Source organism: Malus sylvestris, chromosome 8 (assembly GCF_916048215.2).
Source record: "Malus sylvestris chromosome 8, drMalSylv7.2, whole genome shotgun sequence".
Lineage (NCBI taxonomy): Eukaryota > Viridiplantae > Streptophyta > Magnoliopsida > Rosales > Rosaceae > Malus > Malus sylvestris.
In genome coordinates, this window is record NC_062267.1 from 4,897,483 (window position 1) to 4,918,507 (window position 21,025).

At 38.9% G+C, this 21,025-nt stretch overlaps 5 protein-coding genes and 1 pseudogene across 6 annotated transcripts; all 6 read right to left on the reverse strand.

Moving 5' to 3' along the window:
* Positions 1–1,979: 1,979 nt before the first annotated feature.
* Positions 1,980–4,826, reverse strand: LOC126631003 (probable magnesium transporter NIPA9). 2 transcript variants are annotated; one of them, XM_050301164.1, is made up of 9 exons: positions 4,604–4,821; positions 4,309–4,407; positions 4,027–4,156; positions 3,816–3,904; positions 3,657–3,713; positions 3,512–3,570; positions 3,111–3,231; positions 2,828–2,976; positions 1,980–2,434 (listed from the first exon to the last, which is right to left on the reverse strand). In XM_050301164.1, exons 1-9 carry the CDS (start codon positions 4,712–4,714, stop codon positions 2,227–2,229), a joined length of 1,023 nt encoding a protein of 340 aa, XP_050157121.1. In that variant the 5' UTR covers positions 4,715–4,821; the 3' UTR covers positions 1,980–2,226. The 2 variants fall into 2 exon arrangements, with proteins under 2 accessions (XP_050157121.1, XP_050157122.1); XM_050301165.1 differs by lacking the exon at positions 1,980–2,434 and adding an exon at positions 2,590–2,734 and having other exon boundaries at positions 4,604–4,826.
* A 2,076-nt stretch (positions 4,827–6,902) lies between these two features.
* LOC126633467 (uncharacterized) lies at positions 6,903–8,122 on the reverse strand. Its single transcript, XM_050304080.1, has 3 exons — positions 8,061–8,122; positions 7,827–7,967; positions 6,903–7,717 (listed from the first exon to the last, which is right to left on the reverse strand). The coding sequence occupies exons 2-3, from the start codon at positions 7,950–7,952 to the stop codon at positions 7,457–7,459; spliced, it is 387 nt and encodes a 128-aa protein (XP_050160037.1). The 5' UTR covers positions 7,953–7,967; positions 8,061–8,122; the 3' UTR covers positions 6,903–7,456.
* On the reverse strand, positions 8,010–8,557 carry LOC126633466 (uncharacterized). The gene is made up of 2 exons (XM_050304079.1): positions 8,339–8,557; positions 8,010–8,234 (listed from the first exon to the last, which is right to left on the reverse strand). Exons 1-2 carry the CDS (start codon positions 8,555–8,557, stop codon positions 8,010–8,012), a joined length of 444 nt encoding a protein of 147 aa, XP_050160036.1.
* A 1,766-nt stretch (positions 8,558–10,323) lies between these two features.
* LOC126632626 (uncharacterized) lies at positions 10,324–11,122 on the reverse strand (annotated as a pseudogene).
* A 1,789-nt stretch (positions 11,123–12,911) lies between these two features.
* LOC126632627 (uncharacterized) lies at positions 12,912–13,477 on the reverse strand. The gene is made up of 2 exons (XM_050303077.1): positions 13,247–13,477; positions 12,912–13,127 (listed from the first exon to the last, which is right to left on the reverse strand). Exons 1-2 carry the CDS (start codon positions 13,475–13,477, stop codon positions 12,912–12,914), a joined length of 447 nt encoding a protein of 148 aa, XP_050159034.1.
* Positions 13,478–14,752: 1,275 nt separating this feature from the next.
* On the reverse strand, positions 14,753–16,249 carry LOC126632628 (uncharacterized). Its single transcript, XM_050303078.1, has 5 exons — positions 16,004–16,249; positions 15,654–15,842; positions 15,407–15,550; positions 15,061–15,312; positions 14,753–14,956 (listed from the first exon to the last, which is right to left on the reverse strand). Exons 1-5 carry the CDS (start codon positions 16,199–16,201, stop codon positions 14,753–14,755), a joined length of 987 nt encoding a protein of 328 aa, XP_050159035.1. The 5' UTR covers positions 16,202–16,249.
* Between the last annotated feature and the right edge of the window lie 4,776 nt (positions 16,250–21,025).

The window sequence follows — 21,025 nt, forward strand, 5'->3', positions numbered from 1 at the left end:
TTGGGGACCATCTTCTCTGATTTTCTCTTCGTTCCTTCCCTTCCGTTTGGCCATTTTGGGTACTGAACTTTGCCCTGTAGAGAGAGAAAACAGAGTAGTACAGTCATGGGAGGCAAAAACCATATGATCTGTCAGTTTACTACTTTAGAAGAGCCCTTTCATGTAACTTTCTATGTAAAGGTTGGCAACTCACATGCAATGCTCAGGAAATCGTCAGGAGAACGATTCACCTACATCTTGAACAGGAAATCGTCAGGAGAACGATTCACCTACATCTTAAATGTTACTGTGATAGTTTCTCAAGCTAAAAATGTTTTAGTATGGGAGAAATTTAATAACATGGAACTGACTTTTGTACGTTCATTTTCTCCTTCTGCACATCATTGTTTATTTTTACCCCTCTTGATTTATTCAACTCAGTTGCTAAAGATAAAAGTGGTGCAGAGATTAAAAAGACGTGTACAGAAATCACTTCCCTAAACACCAGTCATGACAATGGCTTGTCAGCCTAAAGATACTGCACAGTGACATTTCGAATGTAGGATTGGCTCTGATTAGTTTCCCTACAAATAGAAAAGTAGGGCAACTAGAAATGGTGGGTGACATGACACTTGTGCCCTACCCATCCTGGTAGTGTTGGGGTTTTGCATAATGCATTCATATCACTCGTGGTTGATTGCACTAGTCCAAGTAATGGTGGGCCCCTAGAGGTGTAGGGTTTTGTCGTACAATAAGAGAGGTCCTAAACCCTAAAAACTGGCTGTAAGGGGGTCGTCCCCTGAAGTGATTGCAGAGGTAACTAACTGTTTACTTGGGTCCTACGGCAACTTTTTCTCTATGCTCATTCTTCATTTCGGATCTCTTTCATCAAAGCTACCGAATCAAGTTGCAGAGATAACTAACTGTTTACTTGGGGCTACTGGGTCAAGTTGCAGAGGTAACTAACTGTTTACTTGGGTCCTACGACAACTTTTTCTCTATGCTCATTCTTCATTTTGAATCACTTTCATCAAAACTATCGGATCAAGTGATCCAGACATTTGAAATTTCATCCAACGATCCATCTGTTTTGACCCCTTAAAAGCTATAATAATTTTTTATCATTGGATAAAATTTCAAAGGTCCGGATCACTTAATTCGGTGATCTTGGTAGAAAAGATTTGAAGAGGATCTCTTCTCCGTTCATGTCTTGTTTTGGCATTATTGTCTTTGTCATCATCATTATGTTTGCCTGTACTCCAAGAAATATCACAATAATGTTCTCATAGAAAAAAAAAAGGAGGGAGAGCTCTCAAATAATGTAGCAAATCGCTTGTATAGACGACACGTTGATACTTTATTTATGTCATATCATAGAATATATAAGACTATTTGCTAAAGATGTACCGGTAACCCCGGTAGCCGGGACAATATCGACAACAAATTGGACGGTATTTGAGAGTAGAGAGATTATACTCACACATCCCAAATTGTTTATGTCACATCCTTTAATTTTTTAATATTTTTCTATCAAGTGTTAGTGGTGTGGTGTGTAGAAAATATTAAAAAATTAAAAAATTGTGGAAGAAGTAATTTAAGATGTGAAAATAATCTCTCTCGAGAGTATTTCCCAAAAGAAAAGCAGGCATTGCATTTGAAAAGGCGAAAAGAGGTGAAAACTTACAAAAATCAGAGAGCTACCTTCGAAAACCAACTAACTATTAGAGCTAGTTTGATATTGCTGTGCTGTGAGAATAAGGTCATTTTTACTGCTTCACGTTTTCAGCTTTTTTTCACCCAAAACTGTGAAAATAAGTTGTTTTTAAATGTTTATCAAACACCTTTTGAGCTCAACTTTTTTTGATATCCACGTTTTATAAAAGTATCTCGATACTAAACTAGTACTTAGTCTAGTGGAATCTCTCTCCCCATTTCAAAGTATAAATTTCATGTTTATACTTTGGGGGCGAAGAAATCATATGGCGATGAAAGGTACACCGTTTTCATGAAAACGAACAGCGATTGATAAACAGTGAGATATCCGCGTACCAAATCGAGGAAAAAGTTAGAAACATTAAATGTTCATGAAATACGGTGTAAAGATTTATCCTAAGAGGAATGATGTCTAAAACTCATACCCTACTATACACCAGCTTTGCCTAAACCAAGGGGAGTTGCTTCTCGTAACTTGCAAGTCCACCGATGTGAGATACTTCATGCATATACAACCTTTCCAATGTCATCACATCAAGCCTTCTCTTTCGAGGAAGTTGGTATCAAATGATGCAGAGTTGCTGCCTGAACAACGGTGCTCGGGCTTCCATCCCTAACACGGATAGTCCCGGATTTCCTCTGATCAACGCCACTCTGTAAAAGTTGTCGTAATGGTCGAGGAAGGCGTCGCATCAGCCGTGTTGAGCTCACAAGCAAAATCACACCGACAATTATGAGAAACCTGTGGTAGAAAATAATTGGAGTAAACTTCATGGAAAATTTCCATATTTCGGCACCTCAAACAACGTGAACAGAGTTTTTGCAAGTTGAGACTGAGAATGAGGAGAATCAGTATAAATTCTACGCGATATGTATGTGGATTCAACCAAAATAAAAAAAAGAAGTGTTGGGAAATTGATAGATTTCCTAAATGAATTTTTCATCTCACGGAAGTGCTAATCAGGTTTCCTAAATGAATCATGATAGCTGATGAATCATTCCACATACACCATACGTCAAAACCATCTGGTTTAAAGACATCCTGAGGCCCAAAACTAAGTTTTAGAAAGCTTTAAATAAAAAAAAAAAAAAAAAAAAAGCGAGCAAATAAGTCAGTATAGCTATCGTAATTTACCATCCAAGCATCAGTGAAAGACGAGCTGTTGGTGCTGAAGGCAATTTTTCACCCAAAGCAAGCATTCCAGCAAGTACACCAGTCACAATTGATGCCACAGCAGCACATGTAGACACTACTATTGCCCTCCCATGCTTTAAGCCCCAAGTCTGTCAAAAGATATAACTCATTAACAATGACAATAACTAACTAAAGAAACTACAAATGCATTTCATGGGACCGACTTCAGTTTACGTGAACACATGGATATGAAACTATGAACTTAGTAAAGTATTCACCACACCTGATAATAAAACCCTGTACCACTACAACATATGCTGATTATGACACATATTGGAACCAGTATGCTGTGGAAACCCTGCTCCAAGAATACAAATCCCATCTTCGATATTACAGATGCCATCCTGCAATAAGATGTGTGATAGTTACATTATGATTTTAAACGTGGCTCGACAACAACAGCAGCTTCATGATTTAAGTCAACAATACTTAAACTATCTATCGTTTGTGACATAAAGTACACCCAACTTACATGCTCAACACATCATTGACATGTACTAGCATGCACAACTATAACTCTACATGCTTTTTAATAATTTCCCTCCTAGAATTGAAGGATGAGAGAGATGAATCTATATATGATAAGAAACATATTAATGCATACTAGTGCTGGACGGAACATACCCGAACAAAATGCCAGATTCCAAGCCACATATAATTTCTTCAACAACTTCATATTCCATCTGTACCACAAGCAGATATCAGTGAATTGGTAGTGGGCACCATACTCAAACACTAAAGATAGACGAAAAAGAAGTAATCAGCTTACCAACTCCTGTTTTTTGCGTTGACGTCTGTAGATGCGTAGCCACCCATTAAGGAGGGCCTATTTAAAGATGCCTTGCAGGGTTAGAATCATTAGATTGCATAAATCCAAGTGTTCAACTATAAACATTAGATGATGCAAGGTATAAGGTTAGGTACCTACAAAAAAGAAGGCGACTACAATTGCCAACCATGGTAGATGAAACACAGATATTGCGGAAGCCTTTTGCTCCTCACCTCCGGCACCAACGCCTACAAATACAAAATCTCACACAGATTATTCTTAAAACAAAACACAAGATCAAAAGCTAGTAATGCAACAGTTCCCATCAAAGAAAACTGAACTTCCAAGCATTATGAAGAACTTACGTTACCTATAGTGCCAATGCCTGCTAATGTAATCCCCATCCAGTCAACAGCATTCATCATTTCCTTCAGATAAAAATGGGAAAAGATTGAGAGAATCGCAAGTCCACACCCGGAAACTGGTTGTATGACTGACACCTGCAAATTACATCATCCAACATTCACCAAAATGTGGCACACCATTAATTCCAACCACCAAATAGATGAACAAATTGCAATAAAAATTACCCTAAAAACCGAAACTAAAAAAAATAATCGAAAAATCGGAACTTTCGAGTTGAAGCACTTACAGGAGCTAGAGACAGTGCTCTCAACATTAGCAAAGCTCCAAATATATCCATCAGAAAACCTATCAGCCATGCTTTGTTCAAAGCATACGCCCTGATCACCTGCAAACGCACAACACATAAAAAAAATTGAAATTTTGTTGTAAATCCTGAAAAATTGGGAATTTGAAACGAACCCAATTCCAATTTGGAAATGAAATCCCGGAATCCAATTCCAAGATTACAAATTGGGATTCGAACAGCAATCACAGAATCGAAAACGGCAAAATGGGCAAACAAAAAATGAAGGAGTACCTACCTTGAGCTTGAAAGAGAGAGGAGGAAGAATCACGGTGCCCTTCTTCTGAAGAATTTTGCCGATGTTATTTCCGGCCGTCGCCGCCAGCGTTAGGAAGATCGACTCCCACATCCCTCTCTCTCTCTCTCTCTCTCTCTCTCTAAAACCAGTCAAAATTGAATCTTTGATTTTGTGTCGTTACTGTTTTGGTTTTGGGTTTAGATTTAAACAAAAAAAGATTAGGTGGGACATTACAGCAATACAGTTCTGGGCAAACGCCAAGGGATTGAAGAATTAAGAATTAAATTACTGAACATGTGCGCTGGAGAGAGGGAGATTTTTATCTAATTACCTGTTTTACAATTAATTGGGTAAATGATTGTAATTGTTAGCGTATTATTCTAGTACATATAATGAATTGAATAAGATTAAGAGGGATGTATTCAATTGGAATTTTGAGGGATTTTAATTATTTTAATGAATTTAAGAGTTTTCATTCAGGATTTTAAGTGATTCTTTGAAATTCAATGTGTATTCAATCATGATTTTAAGATAGTTTATTAAAATTATTAGAAATTTGGATGTATTCAATTAAGATTTTAAAGAATTTCAAAAAATTGAGGAATTAGAGGGAATTTGAGAGATTTTGTAGTGTATTTTAAGCATCTATAAATCTCTCATGTCCTCATGAGATTTTAAGGGAATTGAATAAAAAATTTACATGGAATCTCTATAAATAAATTAAATTCCATAAAAATCCATTAAAATCTCTTCAATTCCCAATTGAATACACCCCCTAAATAACATAAATTAAAGAAATTTGTGAAAATGTGAAAAGCTGTGTATGGATATAGCACAACTCATTGAAAATTGGAATTCTTCCGATATATTATTTTAGTAAAGAACCTAAGGCTCCATGTCATGTAGAAAGGACTTGGATTCTCTGCCCTCCCATTTCGGTGCCCTCCTCGTGCCCTCCTGTTTTGTGTGGTCACGGTTAATCCATGCTAATATTTTATATTGTTTTTTATAAAAATAATAAGACAAAAAAAAAATAGTAATATAAAATATTGACGTGGCTTAACCGTGACCACACAAACAGGAGGGCACGGGAAGGGCACCGAATTGGGAGGGCAGAGAATCCAAGTCCATGTAGAAAACCCAAACCCCAAGTTAACAATCCTTCGTTTTTTGAAGGGATAACAAAAACAAAACACATTCTTTCTTTCCCTGTACACATTTTTTGGTTACGTTGTTTTTATTTGATTTATTCAATTTGACAATAAAAAATAAAGAGCCATATGTGGAATCCAATTTTTTTTTTTATTTTATAAAATAAACTAATAGAGACTAGTGATTCAAACTTGAGATTTCATTCACTAGTTGTAATAGAAATACCATTAAATCAAAAGTTAGTTCATATTTTTAAAAAGGAAAACTAATGAAAATGGCTTGAAAACTTTGAGTTTTAATGATAATGACAAAATAAAAAGTAAAGTGAATAGTAACATGATTGACTTTTTAGTGTAAAAATTATATTTAAAATTACATTAAAGTGTTGGTCCGTTTGTAATTTAATGTTTGTGTGATATAAGAAAAGGTCAACATGTCTTGAGTTCAACTTGCAAATGCATAACTCAGTATATCATAATTACTAAGCAGAAAACTACATTAAGTAAAATCCTTTTTATGTATATCTAAGGAATCGAATGCGGAACCTCAAATGACTACAAGTCCTTTGCAAATTAAGCAAATTATTTGAGACATTGATAAAAGCAGCAGCTAATTACAGGCACTTTCTGGCCATATCATGTTCTTCATGAGACTGAATCTCTGGTTTGGTATTTGGTGGAGTTCCTTAAGAAAAGGACTAACCCAAACCCACCCACCAACTAGGAAAGTCTTTTTCTCATAAAAGCTTTCTTCTACTTGTTGCTGTCATTGTCAGCAACAAGAGTTTGGTTTTTGAGTCTTTGACACTTCAACCAACCATGAAGAAGTCACAAACTTCAATCCTCCAATTACCCATTTGTTAGTTGTCACTTTCAGTTCGCAGTAATTTGATTCACCAGGTTTCTTTGACAAAAAGATAATGTATTCTAAACTAGTATAATCCACAAGGTGGGGAATTTGAACTCGACTTTAAGGGTGCGAACACACTGTTTCTGTCAACTGACCTAACTCACGTCTGCATTTGATTCAACATGTTTGAGAATGCATTGATTCACCGGGTTTCTTTGACAATAAGATATTGTATTATAAATTAGTATAATCTACATGGAGGGGAATTCGAACTCAACTTTAAGGATGCGAGCATACTGTCTTGGCCCAATGACTTGATGTTTTCATTTTATTCAACATGTTTGAGAATGCATTGGTGTGCTTCATTTTTTTTTCTGACGCATCACTTGCACTCTCTTCTTCAAGGACTCTATTGAAAACACATACTTATGTTTTACTGGTAAAGTTATACATTCAGAAGGATTCATTCAACATCGAACGATCTTTGACGAAAAAGATCATTCAAGACTCGGGCCAAGAAAGCTAATCAGCAGACATCTTCTTGGAATCTCATTTTCTTGCTGTGATCAATGGCAAGTTCTGTTGTTTTCTCAACTTATGCAGGCCGTATGCTTCGCGTTCCCTCTGGTCCATCAATGGCAGTTTCTTCAGCAAGCATTCTATATCTTCTTCAATCACCTTCAATTCTTTCTCAACCCACTTAATTTCCGGCCGCACAGGAGCAAATAATAATTTCTTTAACTCATCGATCTCCGTGCCAGTTTCCTACAATATTACGGCATGAATGAAACTATAAATCAGCAAAGAAACAAAGTTAATATTTTTCAACCTTTTTTTTGTGATGTGTTAGAATTATATGTATGTTACTCTGATTTGTTCCCGCAAGGACTTTTTCGAACGCAAAGCATCCCAAATCTTCCCCTTGAAAATAGCAGCAGCAGCAACATTAGCATTAGCTTTTGCATTAGAAATGACTCCATCCCATTTTCGTTGCAATAGAATTGCCGTTCTTGATGCTATTTGGCATTTAAGTTCTTGGATCTGTCTTAGGCGGTAATGAACTATTTTTCTCTGATTAAGCACATACCGCGATTGGTGATCCGACCACCAAGTCTGTTTCAATAGTCCATAAGAAAAATTCAAATCCAAATTTTAAGAAAGAATAAAGGTATAATTGAATTGACAAGTTCTAACACATTTAATATGTAATGTTTATTCTTACATTTTCAGGAAGCATATGATAGTCGTTTTCCAACGAGGACAATGAGCCAGCAGAAACCTCCTGGCTCACATTGATCTCTTTCAAGAGCCGCTTTTCCTCGGCTAAGTTGTTTGTTCCATGTACCATCCGGAAACTCAGTTTCTGAATCGATGTCCATAAATCCAACAAACTCAAAAGGCTTAACTAAGAAACAACTGGAAAACATTGTACGTATATATAATGAGTAACTCTTACATGTTTGGCTATGCCTTCTACTGACAAACCGGGGTGAGATTTATTTGCGCAACGTAGCAGAAATAGTTGCAGTATATTCATTTTCTCCCTCTCCAGGTTCAAACAGTCTCTGATCCCCGCTTTGTGCCTATTCCGGTAGTAGTCCAACAGTGAACAGGCGCAATACAAATCATACTGTTGAAGAAGTTTCAATAATATCACATCACATATTTCATTACATAAGAAAATGCAGAGTCGCATACGTTCATGCAAGTTGCAGATGGACCATTTTAACATACCTTCCTTCGGCTTATATTTCTCATCAGCTCAAGTATATCTCGACTTGTATTTGCAACCAGCTTCTCAGCCTCTTCAATTCTGGCTTTTAAATTTGGCTCTTCATCACCTTCTGGACACTGGTTCCGATTCTCATACAAGCTCTCTTGCAAGTGAATGTCATCTCCTTCGCTTTCAAGCACCAGCGGTATTTGTGTCGAATTATCTTCCAGTTTTTCCATAGTGTTGGCTTTTCTTGATGGCTTAGCAAGGAGATGCTGATAAATACTGGTATAGACTAATGGGATGCATAACACCTTATTAAACAATTTCACTTGCACCCCAAGCAAAGTAATTAGTCAACTGATTCCAAAACCTTATTAAACAATTTCTCTTCCATAATTTATTTTTCTAATGGATGGAAATGGCGTGTGCCAGACCAGCAGGATTTGAAAAACATAAAGAAAGCAATAAGAATTGAGTCTCAATTCCAACTTGCAAGTAAAAGTCGTCTTAAAAATGAGGCAAACTTCCCTACTCCCGTTCCATATCCCCATTCTGTTACTCTCTCTCCTCACGTGACTTATGACGTGAGGAGAGAGAGTAGCACGATGAGATATCCAAGGGTGACACCATAATCTTTCAATCGAAATGGGCGTTTAGAATAAGTTTTCTTTGTTACAAGATCGAATGCGGCTTTTGCAGTTTTTCCCTTTAGGGGAGTGAATATTAGAAACCGAACATGTTATAATTTTCTTTGTTTTAGCCAATCAATTTGCAGCAATCGATGACACTAGTAACCATGAAATATTATTGCTTACAGTGCTGAGGAAGATGAAATTTGATTAAGGTATTCGAATTCGGTGACCACAAGTGTAATAATAAAAGGATTGAATTAATACATAGAGGTTATTACCAATAAATGCAAAAACATTGCAAGAAATTGATGAATAACAGAAGAACTATAACATCATGCGTTGATATGGTGAGCGCGTCAAAGGAACCAGATTTTGTTGTTTCGGTGAACTATAAATTAAGACGGATTCATTATCCGCTGATCTTTGACGAAAATGCTTATTTGAGACTTGGCATAAGCAGCAAAGTTTAGACACCTTCTTGTCATCTCATTGTCTTGGTTTAGTACATCGTGGAGTTCCTCGTCTTGAGAGAAGTACTTTGATCAACAGGCTAAAACACCAGACCACCTAAAGTCATCATACCTCATGTTGGAGAACAATTCAGAAATAAATAAAAATAACAGAACTTGAAATTGTAGAATATATATTAATCAAAATACTTGCTGTTCATAATGAAATACAGAAATAAATACAAGAATATCAATGGTACTAACTTGATTACAAAAGGTACAGACTAGCGTAATAGCTATGTCATTCGAACAGTATTTACATCTCACTCTTGTGCTTGTGGTTCAACAACGTCTGCTCGATCAGGATTCAACTACCTAATTCTACCGAATTTGCTTTGTGTGTTTACTCTCTGGAAATTTCGTACAGAAGAAAGGAGGAAGAAAAGATTTTTCTGGAATGTAACTGAGGTCTCTAGTTATATAGGCTCTTTCATACCTCTTCAAATACCCTTTTGGATGTATCTGAAGCTATACGAAAGAGTTGTGTCTATTAATCAGAAAGGAGGAAGAAAAGATTTTTCTGGAATGGAACTGAGGACTCCAGTTATATAAGCTCTTTCATACCTCTTCAAATACATTTTGGATGTATCTGAAGCTATACGAAAGAGTTGTGTCTATTAATCAAAACGTTTTTAATTAAAAACTTAATTTGAAAATTAAAACTAATTGATTAGATTAATTAATATTAATATTATAGTATAGTCATCAAGCCCAATCCACACAAAATGGTGACCCAAGCCTCAATTCCCATTTCAAGTGGTCCAATACATAACTAATATTATAGAGGAAAAAACATATATAAAGGTCATTGAGAATCTTATTTTCTCCAATGTGGGACAAGAGTCTCAAAACTCTAACACCTTATATTCTCAATGTAAGAATACATTGTTGTGCTTCATATTTCCTCTGTTCCATCAATGGCAACTTCCCCTTCAAACATTCTATATCTCTTTCAATGACCTTCAATTCACTCTCGACTTCCTTAAAAATTGGCCCGCGCCGGAAGGCCAATAGTGATTTCGTTAATTCATCAACCTTCTTACGGCTTACCTGCAATATAGTGTCAAGAAATTAAATCAGCAAGTTAAACGAAACAAAAGTCAAAATTTTAACTACAAATTTGATGAGTTGGAATTATGTATGTTACTTTGATTTGTTCTTGTAACGCTTTTTTCAAACGCAAAGAATCCCAAATCCTTCCCTTGGGATTAGCAACAGCATTGGCAGCAGCATTAGCAGTATCACTTGCATGACCAACTGGTTCATCTCATTGGCTTTGAAACAGAATTCCAGGTCCTGCGCTTTGCCATTTTATTTCCTCGATTTGTCTTAGTCGGTGTTGAATTATACTTCTCTGATTCATCTCATACATACACTCATTGAGGGGCAACAACCGTACCTGTTTCGATAGTCCAAAACCAAAAGTAAAACTAAATTGAAAGATTAAAGAAAAACAAAGGGTATTCTAAGAGAAATATTTCTTGTTTTATCTAACATCTACAGAACGCGGAGTATAACAATCCCCTTCCAATGAGGGAAATAAACCAGTACCCTCCTTCTGTCTAGCATTCATCTCCTTTAAAAGCTTATTTTCCTCCTCCAAACTGATCGTTCCATGTCCCATCCGGAAATTCATTTTCTGCAGAATCCATGTCCACATTTCCATAAAATTCAAGACATAGTGGAAAAAATATAGTCAAGAAACATTTACATACCGCCACATGTGCATATATGTGATGAGTGTTCGTGGCAGGAATTTCCGCTGGGGATGTTTCCTGGCCGACGAGCACACAGCTCCCCTGGAGGTTGGCGCCGGTTGAGGGCTGCTGTCGGGCTTCTGCTTCGTTTCTGGGCGTTGTCGGGCAAGTCTCGTCGGGCAAGACTCTTCAGGCAAGGCTCTTCGGGCAAGGCTGAAAGAGAAGGACAGCGTTAACTTTGAGAGGTGCCTTTGTGGGGCCTTAGGTATAGGCCTTGAGGCTCGCAATCAAGTTTAACATTTAGGTGCTCAGGCGTGCCACTGCCATCTTTAGCATGGCAGATGTAAAATGGTTGTCGTTCTTTCATTGTATATATATATATATATATATATATATATATATATATATATATATATATATATATATATATATATATGTATCCAAGAAACCGTGTTAGTTATAACAGGTGCCTTTGTGGGGCCTTAAATATAGGCCTTGAGGCTTCTCATAAATAACTAAACCAGTCCTCGAACGCATCATATGTATTCTTGTGATTGTAGGAGTCTTCTAACTATTATATTTCTGATTACCCGAATCCAAGGAATAGAACGAACCCAAATGGGTGCCTTTGTGGGGCCTTAGGTGTAGGCCTTGAGGCTTCCCATCAGAGTTCATTCTTATGCTTAGACTCTTAAGATCGCTGAATAGGATGAATCCAAATGGATGCCTTTGTGAGGCATTAGGTGTAGGCCTTGAGGCTTTCCATTAGAGTCCATCCCATGCTTAAGCGTTCTATGATAATCATGATATAATAGAAAGAAAACTAGAAGGTAGGTCGATTACTTGCGCCCCAAGTAACTTCGGACTTCTCGTTTATCAAGGATTGTCGTGGATGGGTTAAGTCCACATAAAGTTCTTTTTTATGCCTTGAGGCCAAGGACTTTTAAACTAATCAGATTTACATGCCTGCAGGCTTAGAACTTGGATCTGATTTAAGCATTGAAGATGTATTTAAATCGGATCCAAGTATTGAGAAAGCTTTGTCATCGTGATTTTGCTAGAAACAATCTTGCATATAACTAAAAATATACAACATATTGCTAGACTTTAAAGAAAGAAAAGACAAAGACAGCGCAAAGCAGGTCGGGCAAGATTAAACCTTATCAATTAAGGCTGATCGTCTTGCAGGTCCCTATCTTTGTGGTTTTATCACAGGTCTGAAAGCTTAGAGGTGGAGAGGGGAAAAGAGAATACAAAAAGGGTGAATCGATACTACAACAAGTTAGAGCAGGGTAGCAGAGCTATTACAAAGTTTAGGAGAAAAGATTATCCCGAGGGGGATGAAAGCTTGGGCTGACTACAGCTTCGTTTTGAAAGGCAAATCTGGCTTTTTGAGCAGAGTTTGTGCTTTTGTTTGTTTGTTTGAGTGTCCTTATTCCTGTCTCCTCTTCCTCCTTTTATAGACTACTCGGTTTGGCTCCTGTAGCGACAGCTTTGCCCGAATGCGGTCTGAGGGTGATGACTCATCAGCTTTATTACATGTAATGCCACCATAAAGTATTTTATGGGCTGTGCAGTCTGATCAGTCTACACCACTTGATCCTTGGGTAGGTAGGCAAGTGGCATTTGTGAATTGTATCAAGTCAGAAAAGGCCATTTCCTGCCTTCCCAAGTTTCGGCTGGGCTTTGATCTTCTATTCCTCCTGACTCCATCCTTGGGCCTGACTCCATCCTTGGGCCAAAAATCAAGTTTTAATCCAAACAATGAGTAACTCTTACATGTTTAGCTATCTCTTCTCGTGGCAAGACGGGCTTCATTGATTTTCCTTGGTGAGCTTTTTTTGCACAACGAAGCAGAAATAGTTGCAGTATATTGATTATATCCCTCTCCGAGGACAAAGAGGAGCCGAGTCCCATTTCAATATCATTCAGGTTTTTCAACTCAGAGAGGGCGCAGCTCCGATCACACTGTCCACATAGTTTTGTATAAGATGTTACACATTTTTCAATCATGATCATGTTTGATGATTCAGTTAGGAAATACAGTCACATACATTTATGTAGATTTAGCAGACCATTTAACATACCGTCCTTTGCGCGATATCTTCAATCAGTTCAAGTTTTTCTTGACTGATCTTTGCAGCCAGCTTCTCAGCCTCTTGAATTCTGCCTTTCAAATTTGGCTCTTCATCAGCGGCATCGTTTATAAGTCCATCAACTTGTGAACACTGATTCCGATTTTCATACAAGTTCTCTTTGTCTCCTTCGCTTTCAAGTACCGGCGCTGTTTGTGTAGAATTAGCTTCCAGTTTCTCCATAGTGCTAGAAACGTTAGTCTGACTTAGGAAGGAGATGCGGGTAATACTGGCATCAGCTGTCCTTTTAATATTAAGCCAAATGCACTTGCATCCCACGCAAATAAGGTCAAATGATTCCAAAATCTTATTAAAAAAATCATGTTCAATAATTTATTTTTTATTGGGGCGCCATTGTCAAATTAAATGAACTAGTCTGCCAGATGTGCAGTATTTGAAATAGATAATATGAATTCTGAAAATTATGTTTCAAAATTTTTGAGATTGTTCTGATTCTGAATAATCCGTAAATTCGGAAGTTCAAAAATTCTAATGCAACTGTAAATTTTGAAATGGAAACTAGAAACCTTGTTTTTGATCCGATCAGTCTAACATTCAACCTTAGTTCTCAATCAACAATTTGGTACATTAAAGCTTATGTTACGAAATTGTGACGATTGAGTTGAGTTCGTTAAGTGATGACGTGTCATGTGCTGGCCCAACTTTTTTGCTTACATGGGATCATATACTAACAAAAATCTATTAAATTTAACAAAATAAAAGGTAAATTATATTTCAAAGAAGTTCCCAAAATAATCTCCGCTGATCTCTTTCAACTCCACCGCTTCTTGAGGAAATTAAACTCCAATGCAGTCAATTTTCTGTAAAGTACGAACATCATTTTTCATATAAACTATTAGCACAAAAGAACATAGAAACACAACACACGAAAATGATCGAAGAAGCCTTGTTTGCACTTTGCAATCTTTGTTGATATTAGTTGATTCGAAACGAAAAGAAATTTTGCAGTCTAGGACTAAACATTAAAGGTCGTACCCAGTGCACAAGGCTCCCGCTTTACGCAGGGTCTGGGAGAAGTGAATGTCGTCTAGGACTAAACATTAAAAGGGCAAAATGTCCTCTGTTGATGTTCCACTTGTTTGGTTGAAATGGTTTAACGCTTCAATAATTGCGTAACGTCTAATTGCAGTTTCATCTAAAATGGAGTTTGCACATTGAACAAAGGAATTTTGGTAGTGTCCAAATGTCGCCGTGATTGCTTACAGTGTTGATATGCAAGGAATGGTACTAAAGTCAAGGAAGATGAAATTTGATAACTAAGGTATTTGAAAATGGTGATCTCGAGTATACAACAAAGATTGAGTACAAATACTTCGCCAATGACTGCGAAAATATTGCGAGAGATTGTTGAAGAGAAGATTTCTAACACTGATGAGTAAATTGCATCCATAACAACGCCTTTGGTTTATCCTAACACCATAGTTTTAATGGAGTCGTTTAAGCTCCGCTGATATCTCTGTTAATTTCTTGGTTGCCGAAGGCAGGCAACGCCTCATCTTTACTATGATCCATCAACGTCAAATTTTTCTTCAAGCATTCTGTATATCTTTCAATGGCCTTCAATTCTCTCTCAACTTTCTTAATTTTTGCCCGCACGGCCAATAGTGATTTTGTTACTTCATCAACCTTCTGACCACTTACCTACAATATTGTGTCAAGAAATTAATCAGCAAACTAATAGGAAACAAACTTCAAAGTTTTAACTTTACTCTATTTGATGAGTTAGAATTATGTATATACATTACTTTGATTTGTTCTTGTAACGCTTTTTTCAAACTCAAAGAATCCCAAATCCTTCTCTTGGGATTAGCAATAGCATTGGCAGCAGCATTAGCATTGTCACCTACATAACCATTTGGTTCATCCCATTGGCGTTGAAATAGAATTCCTGGTCTTGCGCTTTTCCATTTAAGTTCTTGGATTTGTCTTAGGCGGTTTCGAACTATACTTCTCTGATTCTTCACATAATAAAACTCGTTGAGAGGCAAGTGCCAAGTCTGTTACAATATTTCATTCGTAAAAGCAATCCCAAGGTTAAGAAAAATGCACGGGCTATCCTAAGAGAACTAAATATTTCATGTTTAATCTTACATCTACATAAGGCGGAGTATAACAATGCCCTTCCAATGATGAAAATGAATCAACACCCTCTTTCGGTCTCACATTCATCTGTTTCAAAAGCTGTTTTTCCTCCACCAAACTGTTTGTTCCATGTCCCATCCGGAAATTCATTTTCTGCAGACGTTCACATTTCCAACAAAACCTACGGATCAAAACGCTTAGAGAGAGAAAAACAGAAAAATATTCAAGGAAATATGACAAAACATTTAGCCGTTACATGTTTAGCTATCTCTTCTGCTGGTAAGAAGGGCTTCATAGGCTTTCCTTGGTAAGCTTTTTCTGCAAAATGGAGCAGAAATAGTTGCAGTATATTCATTTTCTCCCTCACCGCAGACAAAAGGGATCCGAGTTCCATTTCACTATCTTTCAGGGATTCCAACCGAGAAAGGGTGCATGCCCTATCACACTGTTGACATAAATTTTGAATAAGATCGATCTTTACATATTTTATTTATGAATCCTGACCATGTTTGATGAAAGAATTTGACACCAGAACAACAACTCAGAAGTAATAATTAGGAAATGCAGTCTAAATTCATACAGATTTTTGCAGACCATTTATCATACCGTCCTTTTCACTATATCTTCATTCAGCTCAAGTCTGTCTTGACTGATCTTTTCAGCCAGCTTCTCAACCTCGTGAATTCTACCTTTTAAATCTGTCTTTTCATCAGCAGCAGCATCAACTTCCGAACCCCAATTCCAGTTATCGTGTAAGTCCTCTTGCAAGCTATTGTTGTCTCGTTTAGCTTCCAATTCCTCCATTATGCGTTGCCTGATGTGATACAAAGGAATAAGCAAATCACACTATATACAAATACAACAACAACAACAACAACAACAACAACAACAAAGCCTTTTCCCACTAAGTGGGGTCGGCTATATGAATCCTAGAACGCCATTGCGCTCGGTTTTGTGTCATGTCCTCCGTTAGATCCAAGTACTCAAGTCTTTTCTTAGGGTCTCTTCCAAAGTTTTCCTAGGTCTTCCTCTACCCCTTCGGCCCTGCACTTCTGTCCCGTAGTCACATTTTCGAACCGGAGCGTCAGTAGGCCTTCTTTGCACATGTCCAAACCACCGGAACCGATTTTCTCTCATATTTCCTTCAATTTTGGCTACTCCTACTTTACCTCGGATATCCTCATTCCCAATCTTATCCTTTCTCGTGTGCCCATACATCCCACGAAGCATCCTCATCTCCGCTACACCCATTTTGTGTACGTGTTGATGCTTCACCGCCCAACATTCTGTGCCATACAACATCGCTGGCCTTATTGCCGTCCTATAAAATTTTCCCTTGAGCTTCAGTGGCCTACAACGGTCACACAACACGCCGGATACACTCTTACACTTCATCCATCCAGCTTGTATTCTATGGTTGAGATCTCCATCTAATTCTCCGTTCTCTTGCAAGATAGATCCTAGGTAGCGAAAACGGTCACTTTTTGTGATCTTCGCTAGATTGCTCCGGTCATTAGTGTGGATAAGTATATAAATGGATAGAGATAGGAAAGCAAACACAAGATGTACGTGGTTCACCCAGATTGACTACGTCCACGGAATAGAGGAGTTCTCATTAATTGTGAAGGGTTTACACAAGTACATAGGTTCAAGCTCTCCTTTAGGGAGTACAAGTGAATGATTTAGTACAAATGACATTAGAAAATATTGTGGGAGAATGATCTCGTAACCACGAAACTTCTAAGTACCGGAGTGTGGTATCGTCTTGACTTTCCTTATCTGTCTCATAGGTAGATGTGGAATCTTCTCTGGAAGTACTCTTCCTCCATCCAGGGGTGGTATCTGTAACTGGTGGAGATGCACAAGGTAATGTATCAATGTCACTTGAAGCTTACTTGTAGTTTCAGGCTTGGTCAAGCGCGATACAAACCATGTAGTAGGAGTCCCCCAAGTCGCCGAGCTAGGGGATCTGCTGAAAGAGGTAACAGACAAGGTAAGCAATCAGAGCTCCGGCTGATTGTTCACATTCTCCCTATCTTGCAGGCAGCATGAAGGATAAAGAGAAGAAAAATGAGAAGAGATGATATGGGATACTTTTGCTTTTGAAGAAGTAACTTTCCACAGGCTTATTCTTGAACCGGGCTGGAGGGTTTTCTGGTTTCCTCTAGAGTATAAGGCCGACTGAAGAATTTGAGGGTCAAAACAAGTCCATCAAATCTAGAGTACGTTCGACCCTGCTGATATGGGATACTTTTGCTTTTGACAGAGTAGTGGATGTATCGGCACGTGTGCTGTTACGCTTGTCTCCACATGCTTCCTTGTATCCTTCTCACTTGCACTATCTGTTCCTCAAGCAGATGCGGTATCTTCCCTGGAAGCATAAGATGTTGAAGATGAGTACTCGAGAGCAATGCCAGGTAAGTAATCAGGTAAGGGGTTCCAGGCAGTCAGTTCCTAGCTGGAAGCTTGATTCCAAGTGCTGACTGATTGCTCTCTTTCTCCTTGTCTTGCAGGTAAGAACAAGGCCAAAGGAAAAGACAGGGAAAAAGCATGATATGGGATACTCTTGCTTTTAACCATGATGATATGAGATATTCTTGCTCTAGTATAGCTTGTTTACAGAGGTATTATCGGGGGGAAAGAAAGCTGAATATTTCGAAAGGCTTCGTTGGGAGTGCCCTCTCAGATAAGAGGAAGGGTTGAGCATTTTTGCAGGTCTGCCTGTCCGTTGGGGATGGAGGTCGACATATATAGGAGTCTCCCTAACATCAAGTAATAATGCTATTCCTTTACCCTGCTTGGTCATAGCACGGTAGTGGGAGCTGCCAGCTTCACAAGTTTTAACTCTGTCAGAGCACTTTGAAAAAGTGGTCTGTGGTATCTGGAAAGCTGATGTTGCGTGTGAAGATTACAGACAAGCTTTATCCAAGGAGATCCGGCTCTTGAAGTTGGGAAAGTGGTGCCTCTTCGGTTTTCGAACAAGCAATCCTGTCGGGGATCTGGCTCTCGAGATTCGGAGAACGATGCCTCTTCGATTTTTGAGAAAGCAATCCTGCTGGGGGTCTGGCTCTCGAGATTCGGAGAGCGGTGTCTTCGATTTTTTAGAAAGTAATCATGTTGGGAGTCTGGCTCTCGAGATTCGGAGGGCGGTGCCTCTTCGATTTTGGAGCAAGCAATCTTGTTGGGAGTGTTTTCTCGAATATGAGTAAAGGTTGGGCATGTTTGCTAGTCTACCTTGCCACGAAGCACAGAGGTTGACACACAGGGACTTTCCAATTATCCAGCAGTGGTACTGTTCCTTTACCCTCTCTTCGATTTTTGAGAAAGTAATCATGTTAGGAGTCTGGCTCTCGAGATTCGGAGGGCGGTGCCTCTTCGATTTTGGAGCAAGCAATCTTGTTGGGGGTGTTTTCTCGAATGTGAGTAAAGGTTGAGCATGTTTGCTAGTCTACCTTGCCACGAAGCACAGAGGTTGACACACAGGGACTTTCAAATTATCCAGCAGTGGTACTGTTCCTTTACCCTCTCTTCGATTTTTGAGAAAGTAATCATGTTGGGAGTCTGGCTCTCGAGATTCGGAGGGTGATGCCTCTTCGATTTTGGGGCAAGCAATCTTGTTGGGAGTGTTTTCTCGAATGTGAGTAAAGGTTGGGCATGTTTGCTAGTCTACCTTGCCACGAAGCACAGAGGTTGACACACCGGGACTTTCCAATTATCCAACAGTGGTACTGTTCCTTTACCCTTGTGGGTAATAATATGGTAGCTAGGCCTTCAAAATTTATGTGTCTAAACTTTGTTAGTGTTGTTTCTTTGCTATTCTTTTACCCTTCTTGGTCAGAGCGATGTAGTGAGAGTTGCAAGCTTCACGTGTCTCAACTTTGTCAGAGAACTTTGGCAAAGTTATATGTGGTACCTATGAGCTACTGTTGCGTGTGGGAAGTGGGTGATTGAACAGTACGATTCATGTGCTTTCTACTTCGCCAGAAATCTTCGACAGAATGCCCATAATTTCCGCAAAGCTGAGTGTGCGTGTGACAGGTGCTGACAAGGCTGGAAAAGTAGTCTCAACTTTGTCAGAGAACTTTGGCAAAGTTATATGTGGTACCCATGAGCTACTGTTGCGTGTGGGAAGTGGGTGATTGAACAGTACGATTCATGTGCTTTCTACTTCGCCAGAAATCTTCGACAGAATGCCCATAATTTCCGCAAAACTGAGTGTGCATGTGACAGGTGCTGACAAGGCTGGAAAAGTAGGTGTCTCTTCGATTTCTGAGATCGGCCCTCGTGGTATCTGAGCAGCCCAGCTTTTGAGAAAGCAAACCTCTTCGATTTCTGAGATCGGCCCTCGTGGTCTCTGAGCAGCCCAGCTTTTGAGAAAGCAAACCTCTTCGATTTCTGAGATCGGCATTCGTGGTCTTTGAGCAGCCCAGCTTTTGAGAAAGCAAACGCCTCTTCGATTTCTGAGATCGACCCTCGTGGTCTCTGAGCAGCCCAGCTTTTGAGAAAGCAAACGCCTCTTCGATTTCTGAAGCTTCGTCGAGTGCAGATTTTTATAGAGGCTGACATTAAGTTCCAAAGCACACTTGAATATCCACCAGTAGAAGCTCCATTCTTGCACTTCTAAGATCTTGATTTGTCCGACCTCTTCTCTCTTCTACACCTTTGAAAATGTCTGGCCCCTCCGACCGTCGTTTTGACTTGAACCTTGTTGAAGAGGCAGCCCCGCCTTCTCCAGACAACATATGGCGCCCATCTTTCGTCTCCCCTACTGGTCCTCTTACCGTTGGGGATTCCGTGATGAAGAATGATATGACCGCTGCGGTAGTGGCCAGGAACCTTCTCACTCCCAAAGATAACAGACTACTTTCCAAACGGTCTGATGAGTTGGCTGTTAAGGATTCTCTGGCTCTTAGTGTTCAGTGTGCAGGTTCTGTGTCTAATATGGCCCAACGCCTATTTGCTCGAACCCGCCAAGTTGAATCATTGGCGGCTGAAGTGATGAGTCTCAAACAGGAGATTAGAGGGCTCAAGCATGAGAATAAACAGTTGCACCGGCTCGCACATGACTATGCTACAAACATGAAGAGGAAGCTTGACCAGATGAAGGAATCTGATGGTTAGGTTTTACTTGATCATCAGAGATTTGTGGGTTTGTTCCAAAGGCATTTATTGCCTTCGTCTTCTGGGGCTGTACCGCGTAATGAAGCTCCAAATGATCAACCTCTGATGCCTCTTCCTTCTAGGGTTCTGTCCAGTACTGAGGCTCTGAATGATCCCCCTCCGGTGCCTTCTCTTTCTGGGGCTCTACCGACTGCCGAGACTTCTCCTAAGCAACCTTTGTGAAGGCTCCCTCTTGTTTGTTTATTTTGACTCAAGTATATGTACATATTTGTAATTTATCGGGGATATCAATAAATAAGCTTTCCTTCATTTCAACGTATTGTGTTAAATCACCAAAGCCTTCTTCGCTAAGTTCTTTGAATTTTCTTTTGTTGAAGCTTGTATGTTGGAGCTTTGTGAGTGGAGCATGTAGGTTGAGGTAGTGTTCCCTTAATTTCCCGAGCGAGGACAACTTCTCGGTTGGAGACTTGGAAAATCCAAGTCACTGAGTGGGATCGGCTATATGAA

Coding starts and splice junctions, on each gene's coding strand:
- LOC126631003 (XM_050301164.1), bottom strand. CDS start 4,714: ATGTGGGAGTCGATCTTCCTAACGCTGGCGGCGACGGCCGGAAATAAC. Junction 3,905..4,026: donor AGCAGGCATTGGCACTATAG/GTAACGTAAGTT, acceptor TTGTATTTGTAG/GCGTTGGTGCCGGAGGTGAG. Junction 3,232..3,511: donor GAATCTGGCATTTTGTTCGG/GTATGTTCCGTC, acceptor ATCTTATTGCAG/GATGGCATCTGTAATATCGA.
- LOC126633467 (XM_050304080.1), bottom strand. CDS start 7,952: ATGGTACATGGAACAAACAACTTAGCCGAGGAAAAGCGGCTCTTGAAA. Junction 7,718..7,826: donor ATCATATGCTTCCTGAAAAT/GTAAGAATAAAC, acceptor CTATTGAAACAG/ACTTGGTGGTCGGATCACCA.
- LOC126633466 (XM_050304079.1), bottom strand. CDS start 8,557: ATGGAAAAACTGGAAGATAATTCGACACAAATACCGCTGGTGCTTGAA. Junction 8,235..8,338: donor GAAATATAAGCCGAAGGAAG/GTATGTTAAAAT, acceptor CTTCTTCAACAG/TATGATTTGTATTGCGCCTG.
- LOC126632627 (XM_050303077.1), bottom strand. CDS start 13,477: ATGGAGAAACTGGAAGCTAATTCTACACAAACAGCGCCGGTACTTGAA. Junction 13,128..13,246: donor AAGATATCGCGCAAAGGACG/GTATGTTAAATG, acceptor CTATGTGGACAG/TGTGATCGGAGCTGCGCCCT.
- LOC126632628 (XM_050303078.1), bottom strand. CDS start 16,201: ATGGAGGAATTGGAAGCTAAACGAGACAACAATAGCTTGCAAGAGGAC. Junction 15,313..15,406: donor ATACTCCGCCTTATGTAGAT/GTAAGATTAAAC, acceptor ATATTGTAACAG/ACTTGGCACTTGCCTCTCAA. Junction 14,957..15,060: donor CGTTACAAGAACAAATCAAA/GTAATGTATATA, acceptor ACAATATTGTAG/GTAAGTGGTCAGAAGGTTGA.